Consider the following 23,685-nt stretch of genomic DNA (forward strand, 5'->3'; position numbering starts at 1 on the left):
TGGTACCGCCTCTGGGGTTGGAGCTCAGAGCCCCAACCATGGAAAAGAGTAAGAAAGCCCATTCCCCCTGAAAGTGAGGGGTACACTCTGCTTGTCACCAGCTTGTACCAGCAGTCCCCCCACAGGCCCTAGGTTTTGGAGTATTTTGTCGACCATGTGTTAGTGTCTATCACGTGTTAGTGTACCGGTTCTCAGCCCCTGCTGGCTCTCACAAATGAACACACATATCCTGGGAGAGTCTTTTAAAAAACGGGGGTAGAATGTTGGTGGGGCACCTTTATTTTTAAAAGACTCACAACTACTTTTCCTGGGCACCTAGAGTGTGATTGTGTTAGTGCACCATGATTTGGTTTTACCGTTTTCTTTTCTTTTTTTTTTTTTTTTTTTTTTTTGAGATGGAGTTTCGCTCTGTGGCGAGGCTGGAGCACAGTAGCGCGATCTCGGCTCCCTGCAAGCTCTGCCTCCCGGGTTCACGCCATTCTCCTGCCTCAGCCTCCCGAGTAGCTGGGACTACAGGTTCCTGCCACCACACCCGGCTAATTTTTTTGTATTTTTAGTAGAGACGGGGTTTCACCGTGTTAGCCAGGATGGTCTTGATCTCCTGACCTCGTGATCTGCCCGCTTCAGCCTCCCAAAGTGCTGGGATTACAGGAGTGAACCACCGCGCCCGGCCAGTTTTACTGTTTTTGTAACAAAGCAGAATTGTCATGACCAAGGGGCTTAAGAAGCAAAGTTATTGAGGCAGAAGGACTGGATTGCTTGAGCGCAGGAGTTTGAGACCAGCCTGGCAAACAGAGTGAGACCCTGTCTCTATGGGAAAAAAAAAAAAAAAAAAAAGAAGAAAAAAGAAAATAACCAGGCATGGTAGTGCCTATGGTCCCAGCTACTTAGGAGGCTGAGGTGGGAGGATCTCTTGAGCCTGGAGGTTGAGGTTGCACTGAGCCAAGATAGTGCCAGTGCACTCCAGCTTGGGAGACAGAGTGAGACCCTGTCTCAGACAAAAAAAGAAAAAAAAGCAAAGTCACGTTCACGTGACATTTTGGGATCCTGGTTCTGTTGGGCTGTGAGTACTCCGGGGGCATGGCACCTACTCCTGGACCCTATTATATGGGCCCTCCGGGAGGTGGCTCTGCCCTGGAAGTCCCTTTTCCTTCAGGATCCTGTTTCAGCCCTGGGCCCTCTCACCTCCTCTGGTCCTATCCTGTTTTGCCCAAGCATTCCCAGCCCTTATGTGGGGAGCAGAGAGATCTTCCCTCAAGCCACCCAGTACCACCACCGCTAGCACTTTGTCTGTGTTCTACCCGGAGGACGTGAGCAAAGCTATCAAGACTCCACAGAGGAACTCTTGGTCCTTGGTCCACACAGCCTGTAGAAGACGCAAATAAACCCCATCTAGATAGAGGCTTCTCTTTTTTCTTGGAAGTTCAGCGGAAGCTGCTAGCTCTGGAGGATCAGGGGGCAGAGATAACAGGCCCGAGGAACCACCTGGAGCCGCGCACGAATGGGGAGGGGGTTCTCACAAAGCACAGTGCTATCTCAGCAACTTCCCTGGTGAGCTGGTGGGTTTTTCCTATGGTGTATCCAACGTTTACACTTCAATCTCCCAGGAGCAACTCTGCACGGGCTTCATTCTGCAGGGAGCCTGCAAGGAGCTCCTTGAAGTTAATCTGGCTTCCTGGGGGTTAAGACAGACCTGCAGCTCCCCCAGGCAGAAGCTGAAAGCCCCTCCCTCTCTAAACTCAAACTGAGCTGTGCTGGGCCAGCAGAGCAGTGCCTCGGAGGGAAGGATATCCCCTCCCCTCAGGAGCTGGCTCACTTGGGCAGATCCTGGGAGACCCTCAGCATCCCTGTGTTTAACCTTGGAAGCTGTGCTCAGCCCATCCTCTCCCCACCACCCTCTCCTGACCATCTGTCTGGAGAGACTGGTGAACGGGTGGGAGACGAGATATTGAATCTGGACCGCTCTGTGTACTCCCCTCCATCTCTTCTCCACATGTGGGTCAGGGTGAGCCTCTTAAAAAGGTAAACGAGGTCATGTTGCTTCCCTGCTAAAACCCCCACTGCCTCCCCAGCTGCCTTGGAATCACACATGATCTGGCCCCTCTAATCTCTGACCTCTGACCTCAGCTCTCACGCCTCTTCCCTGGCCAACCCCCAGCCCCACTGGCCTTGGAACAGGCCCCTAACAGGCCAGCCCTAGGGCCTTGGCACTGGCTGTTCCAGCTGCCTGGAATGCCCTTCCCCTTATCTTTGTACCTTGTCAATCAGACTTCAGCTTAGATGTGCCTCCCGACCTCCCTGACCGCTAGATCTAAAGTAACTGATTATGCTTTCTATGACAGCAGCTCGACTTAATGCCCCGCATAGCACTTAAGACAAGTTTTATTGTGATCTAGCTCGTGTGTCTTCTCCCCATCCTGCTCCCAGGACGCCAAGTCCCTCGCAGAGGGCAGTCCGGTGCCCTGCAGAATTCCCCGGGGCTGGAGCAGGCCCCGCGGCGAGTAGGCGCTGAGTACACAGCTGAATGAATGGCGTAGCAACTGTAAACGGGGCATCAGCTGCTGCGCGGGCGCGCGCTCCTGGCAGTGGGCCGCTCACTGTCGCGTGCGCGGGTTTGATCTCGTTGCAGGTTCCGGGGGAGGGACACCCCTCCACCCCGCCTGCCGGCGGTAGACGCGCCGTAAATGCGCTTTGGAGACCGGAGGATAACGAGACAGACTTACAGGCAGTGGGAAGGACGGGGGTCCCGCGAGGGCCGCCGGTGGGCAGTTCTGTGGCCGGCTCGGCGCCCCCGGACCCCGGCGTTCAGGACCCTGTGGGAGACCTTCCCACCTTCCCAGTGGTTTCCACCCCGCGAATTGCAGATTATCTCCCGAATCCCAGGGACTTAGCGGTCGAGTGGGCGGAGGGGGAGCGTGGCTCCGAGCGCCACTCCGGGCTGGGGGCAGGTTCCCGGCGCTCTCGCCCCATCGGGGCAGAGAGTACCGACCACGCTGCGGGACGCGGCTGGCAAGGCCCTGGCCCTGCCGGGGCGCGGACGCCAGCGCTTAGCTCAGCCCCGGGCTAGGAGTGGAGACGCAGCCCTGCTGCGCGCTCCGGCAGGAGACCCGGGTGGGGACGGGGGCGGAGGAGCCTGGGGGCAGGGAAGGGGACAAAGAGCCGCCCTGCCGTGGGGAAGAGCGACCCCCATGTCACAGTCCTATTGTTCGCTGAGTCTCCGACTGCCCTGAACTCTGGTGCCCCCGGGAGGGAGAAGGGGCGCCGTCGCCCAGATCGTGGGTATTTGTTTATCTGGGGAGAGGGAGGAGGGCGGGGGACGCGGGCCGGGGAGGGGGCTCGACTGCTATTTCTGCGCGTCGCCTTTAAGGGAAGCCCGGCCCTACCTTTCCCACCGTCCCCCTCCCCGCAGTCGTACCTGCATTTTAAAAGCGCCCTGTAGCCCTGGGATTGGCCAAGGCCGCGTCCTCTGGGCGCAGAAACTTGAACCGCCGGGAGCCGGCTGCGGGCGGGGGTCGGAAACCCCGCGGATGGACCGTACCACCCCCGCGGCTCCCCCCACGCGTGCCCCGCCCCTCCCGCACACCCCCGGAGCGGCCCAATCGCACGGCCGGGAGGGCGGGACCGCGGCCGGAACGCGCCTCTGAGAGGGCACCGGCCGGGCGGGCGCACCGCGCAGGGGGACGGCGGGGGCCGCGCCTCTGCTCCCCCGTCGCCCTCGGGGGCGGGGCCGGGCCTCGGAGCCCCGCCCACTCTCCGCCCGGGGTGGGCGGGGCGGCGGGGGCTCCCGGAGCTGGGCCGGGGGCGGGCCTCCGCCTGCCTCGCCAGAACCCTGAGAGCGCCCGGCTCCGCGGCCGCCGACGCAGCAGCCGCCTCCGCTCGTCAGCCCCGAGGCGCGCGGGCTCCCGGGCAGCCCCGGCGGGCGCGGCGAGAGGGCGCGCAAGGCGGCAGGGCGGGCCGCACGCGCCCCCGGCCGCCCCCCGCCCGCGCGCGGACCGGCCCAGCGGAGCCCCGGCGCGGGGAAGCGCCGGCCGGGCGAGGGCGATGCCGCGGTGACGGCCCCGCCATGGCGAAGCCCGCAGCGACGGCGGCGGCGGCGTCGGAGGAGCTGAGCCAGGTGCCGGACGAGGAGCTGCTCCGCTGGAGCAAGGAGGAGCTGGCGCGGCGGCTGCGGCGCGCGGAGGGCGAGAAGGTGGGCCTCATGCTGGAGCACGGCGGCCTGATGCGCGACGTGAACCGGCGGCTGCAGCAGCACCTGCTGGAGATCCGCGGCCTCAAGGACGTGAACCAGCGACTGCAGGACGACAACCAGGAGCTGCGCGAGCTCTGCTGCTTCCTCGACGACGACCGGCAGAAGGGGCGCAAGCTGGCGCGCGAGTGGCAGCGCTTCGGGCGCCACGCGGCCGGCGCCGTGTGGCACGAGGTGGCCCGCTCGCAGCAGAAACTGCGCGAGCTCGAGGCGCGCCAGGAGGCCCTGCTGCGCGAGAACCTGGAGCTCAAGGAGCTGGTGCTGCTGCTGGACGAGGAGCGCGCGGCACTGGCGGCGACGGGGGGCTCAGGCGGCGGCGGCGGCGGCGGCGGCGGGGGCGGCGCCGGCTCCCGCAGCTCCATCGACAGCCAGGCCAGCCTGAGCGGGCCGCTGGCGGGTGGCGCGCCCGGCGCGGGGGCCCGCGACGTGGGCGACGGCAGCAGTACGTCCAGCGCGGGCAGCGGCGGCAGCCCGGACCACCACCACCATGTCCCACCCCCGCTGCTGCCCCCTGGGCCGCACAAGGCCCCCGAAGGCAAGGCAGGAGCAACACGTCGGTCCCTGGACGACCTGTCGGCGCCGCCGCACCACCGCAGCATCCCCAACGGTCTGCACGGTAAGGACTACACGGGCCGGGCAGCGCGGGTCTCCCTGGCTGCAGCCCCTTACCCAGGCTGCGGCGAGAGGAGGTGGTCCCTGGCGGTCCCACTCGTGCGGCCGCCACTCCAGACTCCTCCTCCAGCTGTCATGGATCCTGGACCAGGGGATCCCGCACTCACCCGAAGTAGGGCTTTGGGCGGTTGTGGGCCGGTCCAGTCGTGGAGCGTCTTTCTGTTCAGCTCAGAACCTGCTGCCGGTCCGGTCGCAGGAAAGTTTCTAGTGGGTGTAGTTGCCAAAATTGGCGTCTGTCACTGCTGGGCTGGCGGTGGGCGCCTCATCCCAGCCTTGGAAATCCTTGCCTAGTAGCGGGAAGTTCTGAACAGAAAAGAATACAAGGCCTCTTTGAGCGCAGGTGAATTTCCCCTCTTGCAGCAACAGGTGTCCTCCAAGCCAAGCAGTGTCCACGTGTGTGCAGTGGCTGGAGTTCTGCAGTAGGGTGCGGGGATTGGAAGGGTGCACAGGCAGCTGCTTGACACCCAGGGGCAGCTGGGAAGAGGCCTGGGGCTCAGAGCCTTTCTGGTTTGCCATAAATTCCGCCCTTCTAGTCCCGGGACCTTTCTCAGCCGAGACTCTAAGACTTTCCCGAGGGAGATGTATTTGGAACGGATTGTAGTTTTTCTCCTCTGTCTATCTCCGTTTCTTTGTCTGTAAAATGGAGATGATGACCTCTGCCTTGTGGATTTGAGGTGGAGATAAACTGTCTGAAGGGATTTATAAACTGTTGGTCGCCTTATAGGAAGTGCCATGGTCATCCGTGACTAGGGTGTGGGTGGGTGGACCTTTGGCCTCTGTCAGCGCCTGTCTTCCACGCCCATATTACTGCTGCGCCCAGTGCAGAGGGTGGCCCCAGCTTGGGGCTGTGGGAGCCTGCAGGCTGCTCCCTCTCCCAGCCTCCTGCTCAGCCCTTCTGCTCCCTGCCGGCTTTCTCGTCCCTGCCGGTGGTTCCAGGGCCTCCCTGTTCTTACACGTTTTTTGGTTGCTTGGCTTCCAGTTCTGCTGGTAGTTACAACTGCCTGAACTTTTTGCCTGAAGGTGGAGAATGAACAGCCCTTTCTGGTTGCCTTTAAAGCCTTTCCTAATTCAGAGAAAGTGTGTCTAGGCCTGAAATCACTGCCCTCCCCAGGACCCCTCAGCCTGAGGTGGGGAGGGACGTTTGCTCCTTGGTTTGGTGGCCAAGTGGCCTCTGCAGGCGTGATGGGGTGGGGGCTGGGGTGGGAGACATATCCATGGAGGTGGGGCGGGGGCAGTGCAGCATATTTTTCCTTTATTTACCATCCTGAGCCTGTGGGTTCAAGGTAGGACTGACTGGGTTTAGAGGGATATTTTGTTACTGATTAGCAATCTATGGCTACAACTCAGGTTTCTCTTTGTAACACTGTATCCACCCCCCACCTCCCACCACAGGCTGCTTGAGGGCAGTGAGAGTAGTGCAAAGTTAGGTGTTTAAATTCATTTTGGGGCTGTTTAGAGTACCTCAACCCCTTTGACTTCGCGGTCCTGGGGGGCTTTTGAAGGGTCAGTTATCTGGGCCTCGGTTTCCCCAAGGGCAGTACAAAGGAGCAGACTGCTGCAGTCTCGTGGCTGGAAAATGAAATGTTTCTGGTTTTCAGCTGCGTCATCAATGACACTTGGCGAGAGTGCCTCTCTGCAGGACACTGGAGGGCTGGAGTGTTTAGAGCATACTTGCAGGAAAGTCTCTGTCATGTTTTGGGCAAAGAGATGCGGCCCCAGTCTGGCTCAGCGTGTCAGCTGCGAGAGTGAATAATACAGGAGTGGAGGACTAGGCTAGACCGAGTTTTCCACCCCACTGGGGACCAGTGGGGGGTTGAAGTATAGGGTTTCCCACAGAACCCATCCTCCCCCAAGTCCACTTAGCACAGGACTGCTGCAAATGTTGTGGCAGCAAACCTTTGCTCTGGGGTGAAATGAAAATTCAGCATTATTATTACAAATTTCAGTTACAGTTGAAATTATTATTATTAAGTTTTGTCTCTTAAAGACACATGTGGCCTTGGGGTGTTGTCCCACTAATATAAACGGAATGCTTGGAAACCAGGAAAGGCCCTTCTCTTAGAAACTGAGTTTTTCTTTCTTTCTTCCCCCCCCCCCCCCCAACCCTTTTTTCAAGACAGGGTGTCACTCTGTCACCCAGGCTGGAGTGCAGTGGAACACTCATGGCTCACTACAGCCTCAACCTCCCAGGCTTAAGTGATCCTCCCAGCTCAGCCTCCCAAGTAGCTGTGATTAGAGGTGTGAGCCACCTCTCCTGCTGAAACTGGGTTTTTCTGTTCTGGGACTTGTAGCTTTAAATTGAACAAAGATTGGGCCTGAGCTGAGGGAGATGATGAATTTCTCTCTGGGTGGTGTCAAAAGTGGGGTCAGACACCAGGCTTGCGCCTCATGTGCTTGGTCTTTGCTTCTCCTCAAAGGAACCTTAGGGAAGCAGTATTATCCCCATTTTACAGACAAGCAAGTGGAGGCTTAGAGGGGTTCCTAGCCTTGTCTGGGAAGGTGGCTGACATTGGAAGTACCTGTCCCGGGTGGGTTTGCTGCCATGATCATCTCCTGTTCAGGCCGTGGGTCTGAATCTGTTGTGCCCTTGGCCTGTTGTCATGTTTGCTGTTACTATTAATGAGGGGACACTGGTGACTCCCTATTCTTGATTCCTGACCCAGGTTTGCCCTCTTTGTCCCCTGCTGGGAAGTGTCACTTCCTTATCAGTGACCACTGAGCAGATGGCTGATAACCCCATTACCCAGAGGCTCAGGGTGTCTTGAGTTTGAATCTCAGCTCCTCCATGTATATTGGGCAAGTTATTAACTGGCCAAGCCTCTCTGTGGTCCTCTTCTGTAAGGTGGACAGAACCCAGAGTACCCCATTATCCACACAAGGTTGAATGAGGTCAGGATCTACACACAGTAGGTTTCTCCTGTTGTTAGAGTCCTTGGGGCTCTCCCAGCACACCTCGTTTTCCTCTTCAAAAGTGCTTGCTGCTTAGACAGCTCACCTGAATGTTTATGTCTGAGCCTCTTGTGTGGCCACGCTTGCTGATGAGCTAGTGAGGACAGTGACCCTGCTCTCCTTTCTGGGGAGCTGGTGGCAGTTGCAGCCCTGCTGGGTACCCTAGGAGGACTCTAGTGGTTGAGGTGGGAGGTAGCCCATCTGTATGCAAGGCAGCCCTGGCTGAGGCTGGCCTGGCGGGCCTGTGTATTGTGTATGTACATGCAAATAGGCTTTTCTCCTTGGCTGCTTTATTTGTTTGTTTGTTTATGTATTTATGCATTTATTTATTTTGAGACAGGGTCTCACTGGTCACCCAGGCTACAGTGCAATGGCACTACCATGGCTCGCTGCAACCCCAACCTCCTGGGCTCAAGTAATGCTCTTGCCTTGGCCTCTTGAAGCTGCCGGGATGACAGGCATGTGCTACCATGCCCAGATAATTGTTGAATTTTTGTAGAGACGGGAACTCACTATGTTGCCCAGGCCGGTCTTGAGCACCTGGGCTCAAGCAGTTCTCCTGCCTTGGCCTTCCAGAGTGTTGGGATTACAAACATGAGCCACTGCACCTGGCCTTGGCTGCCTTTGGTAGACGTCTGGTCTGGGCTGACTGGACTTGGGACTGGGGTGCGCTTTGCTGTAGTCCAGTGTGGCACACTGAGGCAGGTAAACCCCAACACCAGAAAGTCAGGTTCTCCTTCATGAACTGATAGAATTTTCAAACACAAGAATTTTCAGTTCTTTTCCTACCTGCCCCTCCGCCTATCTCCTCTGCCCCACCACAGGCACCACGCCCCCCTCCTGCCCATTCCCAGGCATTTCCTCCCCTCCCCTGATAACCTCCTCCTCCACGGTCCACTCCCCTTTAGCCAACCCAGAGGAACCAGGATTCTAGCAAGCCTGTGGATGAGCCCCATTTACCTTTTAAAGTTTGGATTAAAATTGTGAGCTTCTCAAAATGAGACAGGTTTGTTCTCCTGCTTGTGTTTTTGTTGGTTTAAGTGGGAGGATGGAACAGGGTGGTCTAGGCCTTTAAAAAAAAGAGCACGCTAACTCTGAATAGTTCTTTTCTGTGCAGCAGCTCGGCTAATAAGGCTGCTTTTCCTAAACCCAGCTAGGCTGGGGAGCAAAGGTCAGTGAAGACAATGGGGTGGGTGAGATAAGCCTTTCCCCCTCCTCCTTCCCCAGCCTGTCCCAAGGGATCCATCAATGGCCTTGGGATGCTGTGCCTCAGAAAGGAGGGCTGGCCTTGAGAGGCTCCCAGGCAGGTGACCCAGGGGTGGGTAAGCTGTGCCTGGCGCTTCACAGTTTGCCACAGACAGCATCCCAGTCCCAATTCCATTCTGTTCAGAGCTTCCAAATGGTTCCAGGAGGGAGACCTCAGCATCTCCATATCTTAGATGGGGAAACCAGGGCTACTAGGAGTAGTGGTGCGGTGACTTGCTCTAGGTCCTGTGGGGCTGGTTAGGGGGCCTGGGATGCGTCTTCGGTTTCCTGTGTCAGAGTTCTGAGCCCATGGCCCTGTGCCTGCTGCCCAGGGACTTCCAGGGGAGCGGTGACCTCTGCCACAGAGACAGTGCACCTCCTCCTAGGATGCCAGGCCCTGGGCCTCATTCCTGTCTCCCTGTGTCTTGGCATGGAGGAGTGGGGCGAACGCGGTGCAGGGCGGGCCACCTTCCCTGTGATGGCTGTGCCTCCCCACCTCTTGGTTTCTCTTTCCCTCACTTCTCCGCCCGAGGCTGGCTTACCACCGCAGCAGTCGCCCCACCAGAACTCTTGCTCAGGCCTGGCCTGTGAGTTCCCAGGACCAGCACATGATACACAAGGAAATCAGTAGTTTGCTCCTAATCTGTTTTCCGCCCGTGGGGATTTTCCAATCCATGCTTGTTGCCTTCATTTGCGCAGAGAATTGAAAGTCTGTTAGGCAAGTTCCTGAGCCTCCACGAGCCTCTGTTTTCTCTTCTGCCAAGTGGGAAAATGTTACCAAGCTTCGGGTCGAGGGAGGAGGGTGTAATGAGTGATATGTGGAGCCTCTGGGGGGTAGCGGCTCCTGCTGTGCGAAGGCCCCTTCTCCCACTGCAACATTCGACACCAGGCATGCTGAGGGGCAGTGTAGCCCTCTGGGCAGTGCTCTGGCTCCGGGGTCAGAGAGCCCTGGGTGAATTTTGGCCTTGCTACCTGCTTTATGACCGTGGCAGCTGACTGAGCCTCTAAACCTCAGTTTCTTCATCTGTATCCTGAGGCCAATAATGTCTCGATCCTAGAACTGGGCCTTGAAGGATGGGTTCCATGTCCTTTCATTATTTCCTGGCCTCCGCGGATTCGCCTCCCCTGGGTGGGAGTGGGAGATCCCCTGACACACGCTCATGCCCAGTCTAGGGTCAGAGCCAGCTGAGTCCTCATCTAGTTGAATGGAGGGAGCCAGCATTCCAGGCAGGAATAAGAATGGCCAAGGTCTGGAAGCGGGGTCTGGAGCATGGCATTGAGAACCTGGGGCCTGTAAGGTGGACCCAGGATGTATGTGGGGAGATAACCCTTAGCGGGGTTAGTGCTGTGTGCGCCCCCACAGGGCAGACCCCAAAGTCCCAGCTTTTCAGACTTTAGTGCCCACAAACAAGAGTGGCCCAGGTGGGCTGTGTTGCCTCTGGGTCTGGGGAGCGCTGCGTCAGGGGAGGTTGCGTGGACAGTGAGAAGGGGCATTCCTGAATCCACTGAGGATGGGGCTTGTGGACACCCCAGACGGCTCTGGGAATCTGGTTGCGAACTGTCGGAGGTGGGAGGGCAGGTCTGGTTGTCAAGAGCCGAGCGACAAGCGGGACTGGACCTCACAGGTGGTAATTTGCTCTTCAGGAGGCAGGGAAGCGTCTGTGAACTTCACTGAGCATTTACTGCCTCTGAGGTCTGAGTGCCTCCTGAGTAGTGAGTCTTGGAGTCTGGCTTGTGGGGTGGTGGTTCTGGAGCATCACTCTGGTGACCACTGTGGTGTGGGCTGGGCTAGGGGAGCAGGGAGTGGAAGCTGAGGGCTTCCGTTGGGAGGAGGTCCTGGCCAGGAGACAGGCCACAGGACAGAACCTTCTGTAGTTTCCAGACCTGGTGAGCCTGCTCCAAAGTCCTGCTCTCAGCTGCTGTCAGCCTTCTCATGACCTCTGACCTCTAGGGCAGGCGTCCTGAGCTCTTAGGCAGGGCAGCGCCTGTGGGAGATGCTGCCACTCCCAGGTGGCTACTGTGCCCTCCATCCCCAGAGCTGATGCTGCCTCCCGCTACTCCCACCCTTACGTCTAGCACCCTAGACGTAGGATCAGTGTCTGGGATCCAGGCAGGGACCGCTCTGGGGTTCAGAATTCTCATCTTCCTGCTACATAACAACAAGAGACCCTAGTAGCATCCCCAAAGGTTTGGGGATAGAGGAACCAACTTGTCTGCTGAAGGGACTTGATGCTTCTTTGACCATAAAATGTCAGGAATGGTCCCCCCTCCCCTAAGCAAGCACCCAGGATTGGTCACTCAGACATCACCTGTCTACACAGGCAGAGGGTTCTGGACAGGCCTGGAGCCGGGTCACCGGGGGATGGGTGTCTGCTCTTCAGTAGCTCACCGCTGACCTCCAGCTCTTCGGGGGGGCCGAGCAGAAAGATCGGGACTGTATTGAGTGCCTTGGGTTTGCCTTATGTGTGCTGTTCAAACAGAGGCGTGGAGCATATTTAACTACAGTGGATGGTCCCGGGAGGAGGTGAGGGTCTGAGTCCCTTTCCTTCTTCCTGATTCCTCAACGGCACAGACATTCTGCCATTTCCTCAATTCAGAGCTGGGCATTTTCCCTTCCCGGCTGTAATGTGGGGCGTGTCTTAGAACCCATGTGCACGTTTGCTGGCAGGTCTTCCCCTCTCTGGCCCTGGAAAAGCTCTTGAGTAGACTGTGTTTCGGCGGCTGATGGTATCTGAGAGTGGAGCAAATGCCAGGCCTGGGAGAGCCGCAAACCCCTGAGCAAACTTCACGGAGTCCTAAGGCATGAAGAGACTTGAAAAGACAGGGGCCCACCCCGGGGCCAGCCACATGGATGCTGGAGCCCTCCCTGCCCACCTGGGGCCCTCTGTCGTTGCTCTCTGTCCATCTGGGAGTTTATGAGCCTGGGACTCTGGTCCTCTTGACTCCCACTCTTAGCACAGAGTGGCAGGTTCTGAAAGTCTTTTGGATGGAACAAACGTGTGCCTGGCACTGTGCTGACAGCAACTGGGTTTTCTCTCACTCGCCTCCTACAACAGTTGCTGGTCCCCACTGGGGTCCCCGTTTCAGCTAAAGAACAGGCTCAGGGTGGTGAGGCAAGTCACAGCAGGGGCAGGGTGGGGCCAGGCCAGGCCAGGGGCTCCCATCCTGCTGACCCCAGAGCCTGTGCCCGCTGGTATATCCCAGTTCCCCTGCCCTGTGGGTGTGATTATTCATCATGCCACTTTGCCTCGAGGAAGTGCCCAAGTTGGTTTCTTAACCTCTTCAGGTGTGCTGGGAGCTCAGAGGAGGGGCGGCTGAATTGGGAGCTGAGATGGGCCTCGAAGATGGACTTAGTAAAAGCAGAAGAGGGCAGGTGAGAAGAGAGACCAGGCTTCTCAGAAAGAACGGCCGAGCTGGGCAGATCACCTGAGCTCAGGAGTCTAAGACCAGCCTGGCCAACACACTGAAACCCCATCTCTACTAAAAATACAAAAATTAACTGGGTGTGGTGGCACGTGCCTGTAATGCCAGCTACTCAGTAGGCTGAGGCAGGAGAATCTCGTGAACCCGGGAGGCAGAGGTTGCAGTGAGCCATCACACCACTGCACTCCAGCCTGGGCCACAGAGCAAGACTCATCTCAAAACAAAACAAACCAAAACCAAAACCAAACGAAACCAAAACAAAAAGAACCGAGCAAAGGCATGTGGTGGGCATTCGCCTGCACCTTGGGTTCAGCTGGGGTGATGGATGAGTGGGGACCCAGGACAAGGGTTAGGCAGTGAGCAGGGCCAGGACAGGTGGGGTCTCTGAAGCCTGTTCCACTGCCCCTGAAGTCACTGGGTTGGGCTTTCCTTCGGGGTGTGGGCAGTTCCAGTTCTAATGTTTTCTGATGGACTTTCCAAGGGGACCCAGAGTTACCTGTTAGGAGTCCTGTTAGAAACTGGAAACTTTATAGCCTGTCCCCATCTTTCTCCTGTTCCCCACCTGATAAATATGCAGACACATCACCTGCTGGGCCTGAGTGGCCTTGTCAGCTGACATGCCCCGTGCCTGGGGTCTTGGGAGATTACCATTGTTCTGTGGATTGGACAATCCAGACTGAACCAGTGGCTTCAGCCCACTTGAGACCCAACCATGTGTAAGTCCCTTCCTCTCCCTGGGCTCTCATTTTCCTATCTGTAAAATGGGAAGCTTGGATGGGCTGAGCTGAGAGTCCCAGGGACCCTCATCTCCTCTGGCCCTTTGACTCAGAGCCACAAGGAAGGGGTGGCCTTCTCTGACCATCCTGCCTCCTGTCAGTCACTCTGTGGTCCTGTGAGCCAGCTCTTTTATATTCCTGGAGATTCTCTTCCTATACCCTACAGCCTGGGTTTCATCTCTTGCCTGGTGGTTGGTCCTTGCCTTTGGGCAGGTGGGGATGGTGAGGCTGCCTGTGACCACATGGGTACCACTGTGGGAGCTAGAGATGGTGACCTGTCTAAACGCTGTTTGAGGCTGAGACCCTGGCCCAGGCCAGCCTCCCCTCCTACAGGGCCCCGGTGGAAGTACCCGCTTCCCCTATCTGATGGACTCAGTAACGGGTTTAGCGCAAGAGGAGAACGCCGAGCTTCAGTTCCGGGTGCAGGTTTGCTGGGGGCAAGCCTGCATGTTCCTGGACTCCAGGTTCCTCCGTTTACTGTCCTGTCTCTCCCAGTCCAGAATGTTGTTGCAATGCACAGTCAGTGTTGGAGGGAGGAGTGAACAGTCCTGGAAGGACTGACCAGGTGCCAGATAGTGCTTGACCCACTTTGCCCACCTGTCTTTCTTTTCTCATTTGTACACTTGGCACCGAGTTAAATAAGTTACTCCCTGCCCCCGTCCCCTGCCCTGCCCCGCCAGCAAAGTCAAACCTCCCCAAGAGGGTGGTGATTTGCACAACCCCACCTTCCCCATTTCCCCTGAATAATTACTAAAATATATACCTTTTGGCTTTTACCAGTGGTTCCTAACTGTGGCTATACATTAGCTATCACTTAGAAAACTTTAAAAAATACCACTGCCTGTGCCCAGCCCCAGAGATGGGCACAGTTGGTCCTGGTGTCATGGGAGGCTGTGAAGGCTCTGGAGTTCTGCTGGGTGGCCAGAGCCAGGATCCCAGAGGACAGCCATGGGCCCTGCCAGCAGGCCAGCTAGGGACAAGGTGGCGCCCACACTGGGCACCACAGAGCCTGGCCGGCCAGGGTTGGGAGGCCGGTGTCAGTTCATGTTAGCAGTGAGGGGTAAACGGCCCTGCCTGTGTTGCTCCCTCGCTGACCTGTGCTGCACGGACGCTGGGGAGATCGCTTTGGCGAGGCCGTGGAATGCCGTTTTGGGCCCTGGATGCACCCTGGCTTGCACCCCTACCTCCCTGCCCCAGGAGCTCGAATCAGCTGCCAGGCATCCCCGTGGAGGCTGCTGCCTTCGCCACCCGCTTGTCGCGGGCTGGGCAGGTGAGGTAGAGGCCTTTCCAGGCTGTTTTGAAGGGGACAGAGGCAGGCAGGGCCGGTGGCACCGAAACGGCAGCTATGGAGAAGAGTCGACCCATTTCCAAAAATAGACCATCCACTGTCAGGGGAAGCATCTCTTTGTCTTCCCAAATCTGTCTTTCCGTTGGCTCCCAGGTTGTAAGGCAAGAAGGAGGCCCGCTCTTGTCGAGGAAGCAGAGGCTCCCTTGAGTGTGGTGCTCCCCCGCCTGGCACAAGGGCCTGATTGTGTGGGACCCTGAATGCTCCCGCCTGTCACGGTGCACGGCACCGGCCCGGGTCCCTAATGAGCCCGCTCTGGGAGTGGCCCTTTGTGGCAGGTTCCGGCCACATTGCCCGCGGCAGGGCTCTGTTTCCCGGCTGCTTAATATCCCTCAGCGGCCCAGTGGGACAATGGGACACTCTCCCAACCCACCCACCCTTTCTCCAGAAAATTAAGAAGTGAGTTTCTCCCTCTTTCAGCACCTTCTGTCCTGGCTGGCAGGGGAAGGTTCCCCTCTTCTCCCCCTTGCCTTTGCCCAGCCCCTCCTGGGGGACCTCCCTCCGCTTCCGCCATTGTCTCCTTTCTCTTGTTCCTTTTCGGTCTGTCCTCTGGCTCCTTCTCCACAAACAGGTTCACGTTTCCTGGTCCAAAGCAACACAGAGCCCCTCCTGTCTACCGCTGTGCCCTTTGGCCTTCCTCCCTTCACCGGGGGATAAACCCTAGAGGCTGAGGCCACCTCCTTCTCTTTCCTTGGCTCTGGGCAATCCCAAACCCTGGGAATGGTGGCTCTGGTTCTGACCAGCAGCCTCTTCTCATCTCAACTTCCTGATGGCATTTGATGTCCCCCTGGGCTTGTTTTCTAGAATGGGGTGGTGTGCTGGTCACCTAGGACCTCCCTGAGCAACTTCTAGCACTCTCTCCAGCCCCTTCTGCCTGGGGGAAAACATCGCCCTGGGCTGGCTGAGCAGTCTCTCCCTACCACTTGCTCCTGGTCTTGCAGCTCAGGTGTGCAGATTGCTACTGGTCACTGTGCTATTCACCTTGTGTCTTCTGGGTTTGGGTCACTTCCTCTCTCCCCTGTACTCCTGCTCCCCTGCCTAACCCACGACCCATCACAGTCAAGGTTTCCTGGCTCTAACCCCGAGTGGTGTCCACTAGCCACATGTAGCTGCTTCAATTCACCTTCATTACTATTAAGTGACACGCAGCCAAACCGACCCCCTGCCTTCACACGGGCTAGTACCGTGCTGACAGCGAGATGAGGAAAATGCCACCATTGCGGGAATTCTGCTGGGCAGCGCAGATCTAGAGGATTCTTCCCTGGGCTGTGCGACCCCTGCTTGTCCACGGAAAGAAACCTGGCTGGGCGCGGTGGCTCACGCCTGTCATCCCAGAACTTTGGGAGGCTGAGGCGAGCTGATCACCTGAGGTCAGGAGTTCGAGACCAGCCTGGCCAACATGGTGAAACCCCATCTCTACTAAAAACACAAAATTAGCTGGGCGTGGTGGTGCATGCCTGTAATCCCAGCTATCATCCTAGCTGCTTAGGAGGCTGAGGCAGGAGAATCTCTTGAACTCAGGAGGTGGAGGTTGCCGTGAGCCGAGGTCATGCCACTGCACTCCAGCCTGGGTGACAGAGTGAGACTCCATTTCAGAAAATAAAAGAACCTGACACCTGAGTGTGGAGTCAGGGCTTCCTGCCCCCTCCCCACCAGCTGCAGCGCTTTACCACGCTGGCCCTGGAGCTATGGCCCCAGGACAACTTGCCATGCAGAAGGCGCATTGCAGGCCCTCAGGTGACCCCCCATCCTGCCCCCTGCACAGACTGAAATCCCGCCCTTCCTCTGAGGTGCAGGGCAGCCTTTGCAGAGGTGCAGGGCAGCCTTTGCAGGTGGCTGGGCTATAGGATGTGGGACCTGCAGCCCTCATGCACTCAGCATCTGTGGGAGCTGTGGGAGCCTCCACAGCCCCAGGCCAGGCTCTTGGAGGATGTCCTGCGGCTGTGGGTGCCAGGCCTGCCCATGTAGGAGAGGCTGGTAGCCTTGAGCGGGTGCATGTGGGGGTCCATATGTCTGGGCAGGAAACCTGAGCCCAGAGAGGGCTGCACAGCTCCAGGGGTCTCCCCGGCAGAGCCCAGCCAACTGGTTCCCAGCCGCCAGCACCTTGTTCTCGAAATGAGGCCACAAAGGCTTCAGGATCAGAAAACAAAGAATGTGGCTTTTAAACCGGTGGGGTGGGGGCAGATTGGACACCGGCCAGCGAGGCACCCCTCCCCCCTCCCAGGGAGGCTGCAGACTGCCCTGGCCTTGTCACTAGGGCTTTGAGCTTCCTCCCCTCCTGCCCTCTGTGCTGCCTCCTCCCCTTGGCAGTGGCTGGGGCAGTCAGGTGCCTCCTGGGGTTCAATGAGCCGCCGTGTCCAGCTGCCGGCCATTACTCTGGCCGTCCCTGGTGGATGAGGCCATTAGCACTGCAGCTGAGGCTCTGGCTCTGGGCCTGGCCCCTGCTCACTGCAGCCTCGTGGTGCTCTCCTATGGTGACTCACCGAGCCTCTGGTGTGTTGGTCGGGGGTAGGGGGGCGTCAGGGTGGCATCGGTGTGATTACAGCAGCAGAGCACACAGAGAGACTGGACCTGGGTCACACCGACCCCAGCCCAGCTTCCAACCTGTCCCATGCTAGGACTTGGCTGGGACACTTGCTTCGTCCATAAACAGAGGCTTCCCCGACCTTGTTGGTTGGGAAGGTCACATGAAAGCCCCTTCTTGTTTTTTTTTTTTTTTTTTTTTTTTCTTTTTTTAAGCCACTAGACCACCAGGAAGAAAGACCTTTCCAAACTGCCTTATTCTGGAAATGCAATGGCAGTGTTGATGGTGGGGGGAGCCATGGCAGGCAAGGGGGTCTCTGATGTCAATGGCCCTGGAGGCCCCCGGTATCCTCGATAACCCATCAGGTCTCCCAGTCTCCTCCGGCTGCTCCTCTTTTGCTGAGCTGTCCCTGTCAGCCAAGGGTTTCTGGTGAGCCTGCCACCAGTGCCTCTGCCTGCTCCAGCTCTGCCCTGTCACATTCCTCCTGCTGACAGATTGGATGGAACAGTGCAGGGAGTGTGGTCAGGAGGCCCTCGGGATGCTGCCTGCCCTCCTGCTGGTGGCCCCACCCTGAAGGGTGGTCCCCAAGACTGGGAGTTTGGAGGACCCCAGGAGGGGTCAGGAGGCTTTGGGATGTTCCTTACCCTTTTGCTGGCGTCCCCACCCCAGGGCTACTCTGATCTGCAGGGACTCTAATCCCTCTCCACTGAGTTCAAAGCTTGTGCCCCGTGAGTGCTGGTCTGCTGTGGGCAACACAATCTGCCCTGAAGTGTGTGGCGCGGAAATGTTGTGGGCACCCTGGATGAAAAGACCCCCTTGTTTGGTGCAACCCAAGCTCTGAGCAGGAGGGAGGCAGAGGGAGAGCAGCCATCCCCGGGGTCTGCCCTCCTGCCTACAGCAAATGCGCCCTGGGCGTGGCTGCGGTGGAGGGGGTCACTTGGGCTGTCGGAACCCCTGGGCGCGGGCAGGGGTATAGGCAGCAGCGTGATCCTCCTGGCTCTTGCTTTATTTTGGGGGTCATGACAGGAGGCAGATACCTGGGCCAGGTCAGGGCCGCCCATGGCCCCATAGCAGCCCCTGCTGCCTCTCAGCAGCCTGTCCTCCTCTCTGCACTAGTCACATGGGCAGTGGCCTCTCCAACCCACCAGCCAGTGCATTCACAGACTCCTTAACCGGGACCTCTGAACCCCCAAAATGACTGTGCAGCCTTGCATTTTTCCTGGAATAGGGACCGCAGCTTTAATCAGAGCCCAAAGTGGTCCATGACTCAGGAAAGATGAAGAATTCAGGTAGGAGGGTTGATGAGGCTCCTGCCTGAAGCCTTTAAAAAATAAAAATAGATCAACTGAATGCATGTTCGTGGTGGGGAAACTCCACGCAGAACACAAAGGCATAGAGTCGAGTAAAATCCAACAGCGTTCTGCGGGTGCCAGTTACCCTGGGCGCCCAGCCGTCCTGGTTGTGTCTGTTGTCTGGTGGATCTGGGCCATGGCTCTGTGCTCACCCCTGCCTGCCCTCCTTGGCGCTCACTCTGTTGACGCTGCTTGGGCCTCTTTCCTGAAGCTGTTTTTGTTTATATGAGGGCTTTAGGGTTGGGTCAATGTTTTCATGCAAACATCTGCTTCCTGGACTTCTTCCTACTGATTATTTTCTTTCTTCCTTAGTCTCTGACCAGTCTCCCCAGGCCTCAGTTTACCCACAGGTGAGGTGAAGCAATTGGATCAGATCCATGGTGCTCGGAGACCCCGGAGGAACTTGGGGAAGCTCTAGGAGCCCAGGCCATCCTTTTTGTCAGGCTTGCCCGGGGCTCCTCCTAGCCTGGCCTCTTCTCTTCATCTAGTAGAACCAGTACTTTTGGGGGCTTTTTTGGGTATTCCTGCTGCCTGGGGCTTTGAAGACCTGCGGTGGCCTGGTTTTTCACTGCAGGACCACCTTCCAAGTGCTTAGCTGGGTGGGGGAATGACCTGACCCCCAGACCAGAAAGGGCAGCCGGGGGACCCTTTGCCACCGCCTGTGCGAGACTTCCCTCCTCCCAGCTCGCTTCCTCAGGCCTCCTGGGCCAGCGCCAGCGCCAGCGCCAGCGCCAGCAGGAGCAGAATAAAAATGGGAAAATCTCATTTTCTTTTGAATTACAACCTTGATCTCTCCTTCATACTCCCACACCAGGCCTCTGGTGACTTTTGGATGGGCCCGTGGGCTCCCTTTTCTCTGGGTAAGTATACAGGCATTGACTGGCATTGGCATCTGGAAACGGCAGGCTTAGGAGCACCCAGGGGGGCCTGGGGTGAGGAGAAGGTGGTGTGTGCACAGGACTGGCCAGCCTGGCTGAAGCCAGCCTGGGTGGGTGTCCTCACCAATGTTTGACTCAGAAAGGTGCTGGTGGACCACCATGCCAGCTGCATCCCAAGCAGGTTGAACTCGGCATTCCTTTGTAGTGGCAAAGGCTGCCCCGGGGTGACTCTTGTGTTCAGCTGAGATGCGTCTCCCCAGTCAGCCCTACCTGCCCCTTGTTGGTCTGCTGATTGGCAGCTGGAGGAAGTGGGGACAACAGACACAGTGGGGAGTCCAGCCCAAGAGGCCTGTGCAGGCCTGGGGGTGTGGAAGGGGACTTGGGTGAGGGGTGGCAGGCACAGGCGAGCTGGGAGGGCCAAGGGGAGACTGGAGGGCGCTGGACTGGGGCTTGCCACATTCTCCACGAGGACAGGGACGCAGAAGCTGGCCAGGAGGGCAATGTGGCTCTGTTATTTGTGTGGCAGACATTTCTGTGGCTGGCTGTGATGTGAGGGCTCCAGGCTAGAGTGACCCCATGCCTGCTGCACCGTCTTACTCGGTGCCTGGGGATGAGCCTACGGGAGAGGTAGAGTCAGCCCCCTGCAGCGAGGGGGGCGCAGAGGTCCTCAGGCGCATGGCCGTGTGGGGGTTCTGCTCCGGGGTCCCTGCTTGGCCGGTCTGCCTCCTGAGATGCGTGGCTGTCCTCGGGTGCTCAGGCCTCTCTCCCACGCCAGGCCCATGGCCTTTCCCAGTTGAGAACAATGAGCGAGGCAGTGTGACTCAGAAGTGGGTGAGTGAGTGAACTTGCGGAGGCGCTGTGAGGGACAGGGCTGCCTGGGAGCCTTGGAAGGTCTTTGTCCCCTGTGAGGTAGACCCTTGGCTTAGAGCTCTCTGGGGCCATCCCATAGGGGGATGGAATAAATCCATGTACACTGTTCTTGGTTTTTCTTTTCTTTCTTTTTTTTTTTTTTTGAGACGGAGTCTCGCTCTGTCGCCCAGGCTGGAGTGCAGTGGCCGGATCTCAGCTCACTGCAAGCTCCGCCTCCCAGGTTTACGCCATTCTCCTGCCTCAGCCTCCCGAGTAGCTGGGACTATGGGCGCCCGTCACCTCGCCCAGCTAGTTTTTTGTATATTTTAGTAGAGACGGGGTTAGCCGAGATGTTAGCCGAGATGGTCTCGATCTCCTGACCTCATGATCCGCCCGTCTTGGCCTCCCAAAGTGCTGGGATTACAGGCTTGAGCCACCGTGCCCGGCTGGTTTTTCATTTCTTTCGAAACAAATCTCCCCCAGAGGCCTTAAATGAGACTTAGTTCTGACCATTAACTTCAGGCACTGAGCTATTTTTTGGTCATGAGGCTGTGAGGGCTTTAGCAGACAGTTAATTGCCCTGCAATGATGTTGGGGAAGGTCTTGGAGGGACAGGCCACAGTGACTCATTCTGCTCTGAACCTGGGATTCCCCCAAGGCAGGGGCTGCCTGGAATCATGTGCCAGCACCCTTTATCTCTGTCCTGAGATTTTATCCTTTTAATGCCCCAGAGTTGTGTGAGACCTCTGGCAGGCCTAGGGGGAATCTGGGAGGAAGAGGGAGGTCTCCTTGCAGAGGTTGCCCGGAACCTCAGGATGGTGGGATGGGCCTTGAGGGGCTGGTGGGCCTGGCCAGGACCTTGGCTGTTGCTCTTTTGGGGTGTCCCTCCCACTGTCACCCCCAGGAGCAAGCAGGCCCCCGGTAGGAGGGCAGAGGCCCTCTTTGAGCACGGGAGTGCCGCCCGTGGCTGTGGGCTTGGCTGTGGTGCCCCAGCCCTGAGGCTGCCTGGTGGGATTTGGGTTGTGCCATAGGTAGAGCTTTCCTCTGGCCGGGGGGCCTTGATGGACAGTGGCAGGCATAGGGTGGAAGGGACGGCAGGTGGAACAGAGTGGCTGGCTGGGGGTCCCCCGCCGACACATTGCTGCTGTCCACGTCTCCAGTGGCTCAGACAGGGAGAGGCTCATGTGTGACAGTGATGAGTTGGCATCTGGAAATAATGCCTCATTAAAGAGGCTTCTTTCTAAAAATGGAGCGTTTATCATGAAAGAGCTTCAGGAGGAGGAACCCTCGGGACTGCCTGAATGTTGTAAACATGCTCATGGGAAGCGGAGCCCCCGAACCCATGACATGTCACATGCACCCTATCCATGCCCCCACCCTAGCATATTCTAGTGGGTTCCCTAGTGTGGTGCTCAGACAAGTGCCCCTCACCACATGCCTCAGTTTCCCGCCTGGGGAGATGGAGGTTTTGGTGATTCAGTGCCCCGGACCTTTTCCACTCCAGGCTGGGCCATCTTCAGCAGTGCCGCCGCCTGTGAGGGATGTTTGTGGCAGGGGGGATTGTGCCTCTGGTGCCTGCTGATGGCCACGTCCCCACCCCCCAGGCTATGCCCTGCTTGCTGGTGCTTGGGAGACAGATGGGGCCTGGTGTCTCTGAGCTGACCCTTCTGTGTGTGGGGAGGGGCAGGGGTGGAGTTCTCTGTGGGAGCCTTCTAGAGGGGTCAGGAGCAGGCCCTGGCCCCGTGTGGCCCTGCACTCATGGTGGGACTTTGGCCAGGTGCCCCCTCCTTGGGACCTCATCTATAAGGGGCCCCTGAGCTCCCTTCCAGCCTTGCCTGATTCTGGGCCTCAGAGTCATGTGGGGTCATTGTTATTGCTTGGTCTGGGTGCCACCCAAGGCAGGGAAGGGCAACCTGGAAAGAAGGTCCTGCCCAGAAAGGGACAGCAGCTCTGTGTGGGGAGGAGGAAGGAAGCCTGGGTGCCAGTGCCCCCGTGCCCCGACCAGGGCCACCTTCTAGTTTCAGGCCTAAGGTCCAGGGAAGAAGGGTCTTGGACTTAACTTCCCTGCTGTGTTTGGCAAAGGGCTGGGACAGCCATACCACCTTGCTAAGTGGGCCCTGGGTGAGGAGGTCTTTAGTTACCTGGCTGGTGCCCTGAGGGTCTGTGCCACCTAAGGAGGCCCAGAGGGAGGGTCTTTGCATCTGAACACTGGTCGTGCATCCACCCATGTGATCTCAGACAAGGCTGCAGACCCACGTGCTGCACCTTTCTGTCTGTTAATGAGGTGTCCCAGGCATCCCATCATATGAGCTCTTGAGGATCAAACAAGATGCGTGTATGGTGACAGCAATAATAGTAGGAACAATAATAGCTAACAGTCACTCAGCACTTTCTCCACAGTCACTCATTTGACCCTTGCAGGGCAAAGACACTTATGTTCCCCATTTGAGCAAAGAGCAAATTGAGGCACAGAGATGTGAAGTCACTTGCCCAAGGTCCCAGTGGAGAAAGCGGCAGAGCTGGGGTTTGACCCCAGCAGTCTGACTCTGGGGTCCCCACACCTGACACCTGCCCACATCACCTCTCTGTGTTCTGTCCACATAAAAGCAGAGTTTCCCCATCAGTAACTTTTTCTTCTTCCCAAACTATTTCCTGTTTATTGTAGGAAATTTAGAAAAATAACTACCTTTGACCCCAGCACCCAGATAGTCTCTGCGTGCCACTGTGAGTGTGGCCCACAGTGACACTGTTATTGGTTATTGGCATGTGTCCTCGCTTCCCATGGGAGGACTGAACAGGTGTGGTATGGAGGCAGTTCTTCTTTTTGGGGGTGGAGGGGGACAGGGTCTCGCTCTGTCGCCCAGGCTGGAGTGCAGCGGCGCGATCTCGGCTCCCTGCAAGCTCCGCCTCCCGGGTTCACGCCATTCTCCTGCTTCAGCCTCCCGAGTAGCTGGGACTATAGGTGCCCACCACCACGCCTGGCTAATTTTTTTTGTCTTTTTTAGTAGATATGGGGTTTCACTGTGTTAGCCAGGATGGTCTTGATCTCCTGACCTCGTGATCCGCCCGCCTCGGCCTCCCACAGTGCTGGGATTACAGGCGTGAGCCACCACGCCCGGCCCAGTTTCCCAATCTTAGCTCATTGCAGCCTCCATCTTCCTGGCTCAAGAGATCCTTCTGCCTCAGCCTCCCGAGTGTCTGGGACGGCAGGTGTGTGCCACCATGCCTGGCCAATTTAAAACAAATGTTTCTCTGTAGAGATAAGATGTTGCTGTGTTGCCCAGGCTGGTCTCAAATTCTTAAGCTTAAGCCATTCTCCTGCCTCAGCCTCCCAAAGTGGTGGGATTACAGCATCCACCGCGCCCAGCCCCAAGGCAGTTCTTATTTGGAGTGTGATTTTTTTTCTGCCTCTGTGGGCAGTGGGGC

The 23,685-nt window shown here is 57.7% G+C and overlaps 1 protein-coding gene and 1 long non-coding RNA gene across 4 annotated transcripts in view; one reads left to right on the forward strand and one right to left on the reverse strand.

Moving 5' to 3' along the window:
- Positions 1-2,366: 2,366 nt before the first annotated feature.
- LOC139364183 (uncharacterized) lies at positions 2,367-3,664 on the reverse strand. The gene is made up of 2 exons (XR_011625556.1): positions 3,416-3,664; positions 2,367-2,689 (listed from the first exon to the last, which is right to left on the reverse strand). It is a non-coding gene; the product is annotated as an uncharacterized lncRNA (long non-coding RNA).
- Positions 3,665-3,783: 119 nt separating this feature from the next.
- The window catches only part of LOC105467433 (coiled-coil domain containing 85C), a 93,253-nt gene continuing 73,351 nt past the window's right edge, over positions 3,784-23,685 (forward strand). Inside the window, exon 1 of one of the 3 annotated variants that reach the window (XM_071099629.1) lies at positions 3,784-4,862. In XM_071099629.1, coding sequence (XP_070955730.1) covers positions 4,064-4,862 — 799 coding nt within the window. In that variant the 5' untranslated portion in view covers positions 3,784-4,063. The remainder of the gene's footprint in view (positions 4,863-23,685) is intronic. The other 2 variants (XM_071099630.1, XM_011717036.3) reach the window with 2 other exon arrangements.

This window comes from Macaca nemestrina, chromosome 7 (genome assembly GCF_043159975.1).
Source record: "Macaca nemestrina isolate mMacNem1 chromosome 7, mMacNem.hap1, whole genome shotgun sequence".
Taxonomy (NCBI): Eukaryota; Metazoa; Chordata; class Mammalia; order Primates; family Cercopithecidae; genus Macaca; species Macaca nemestrina.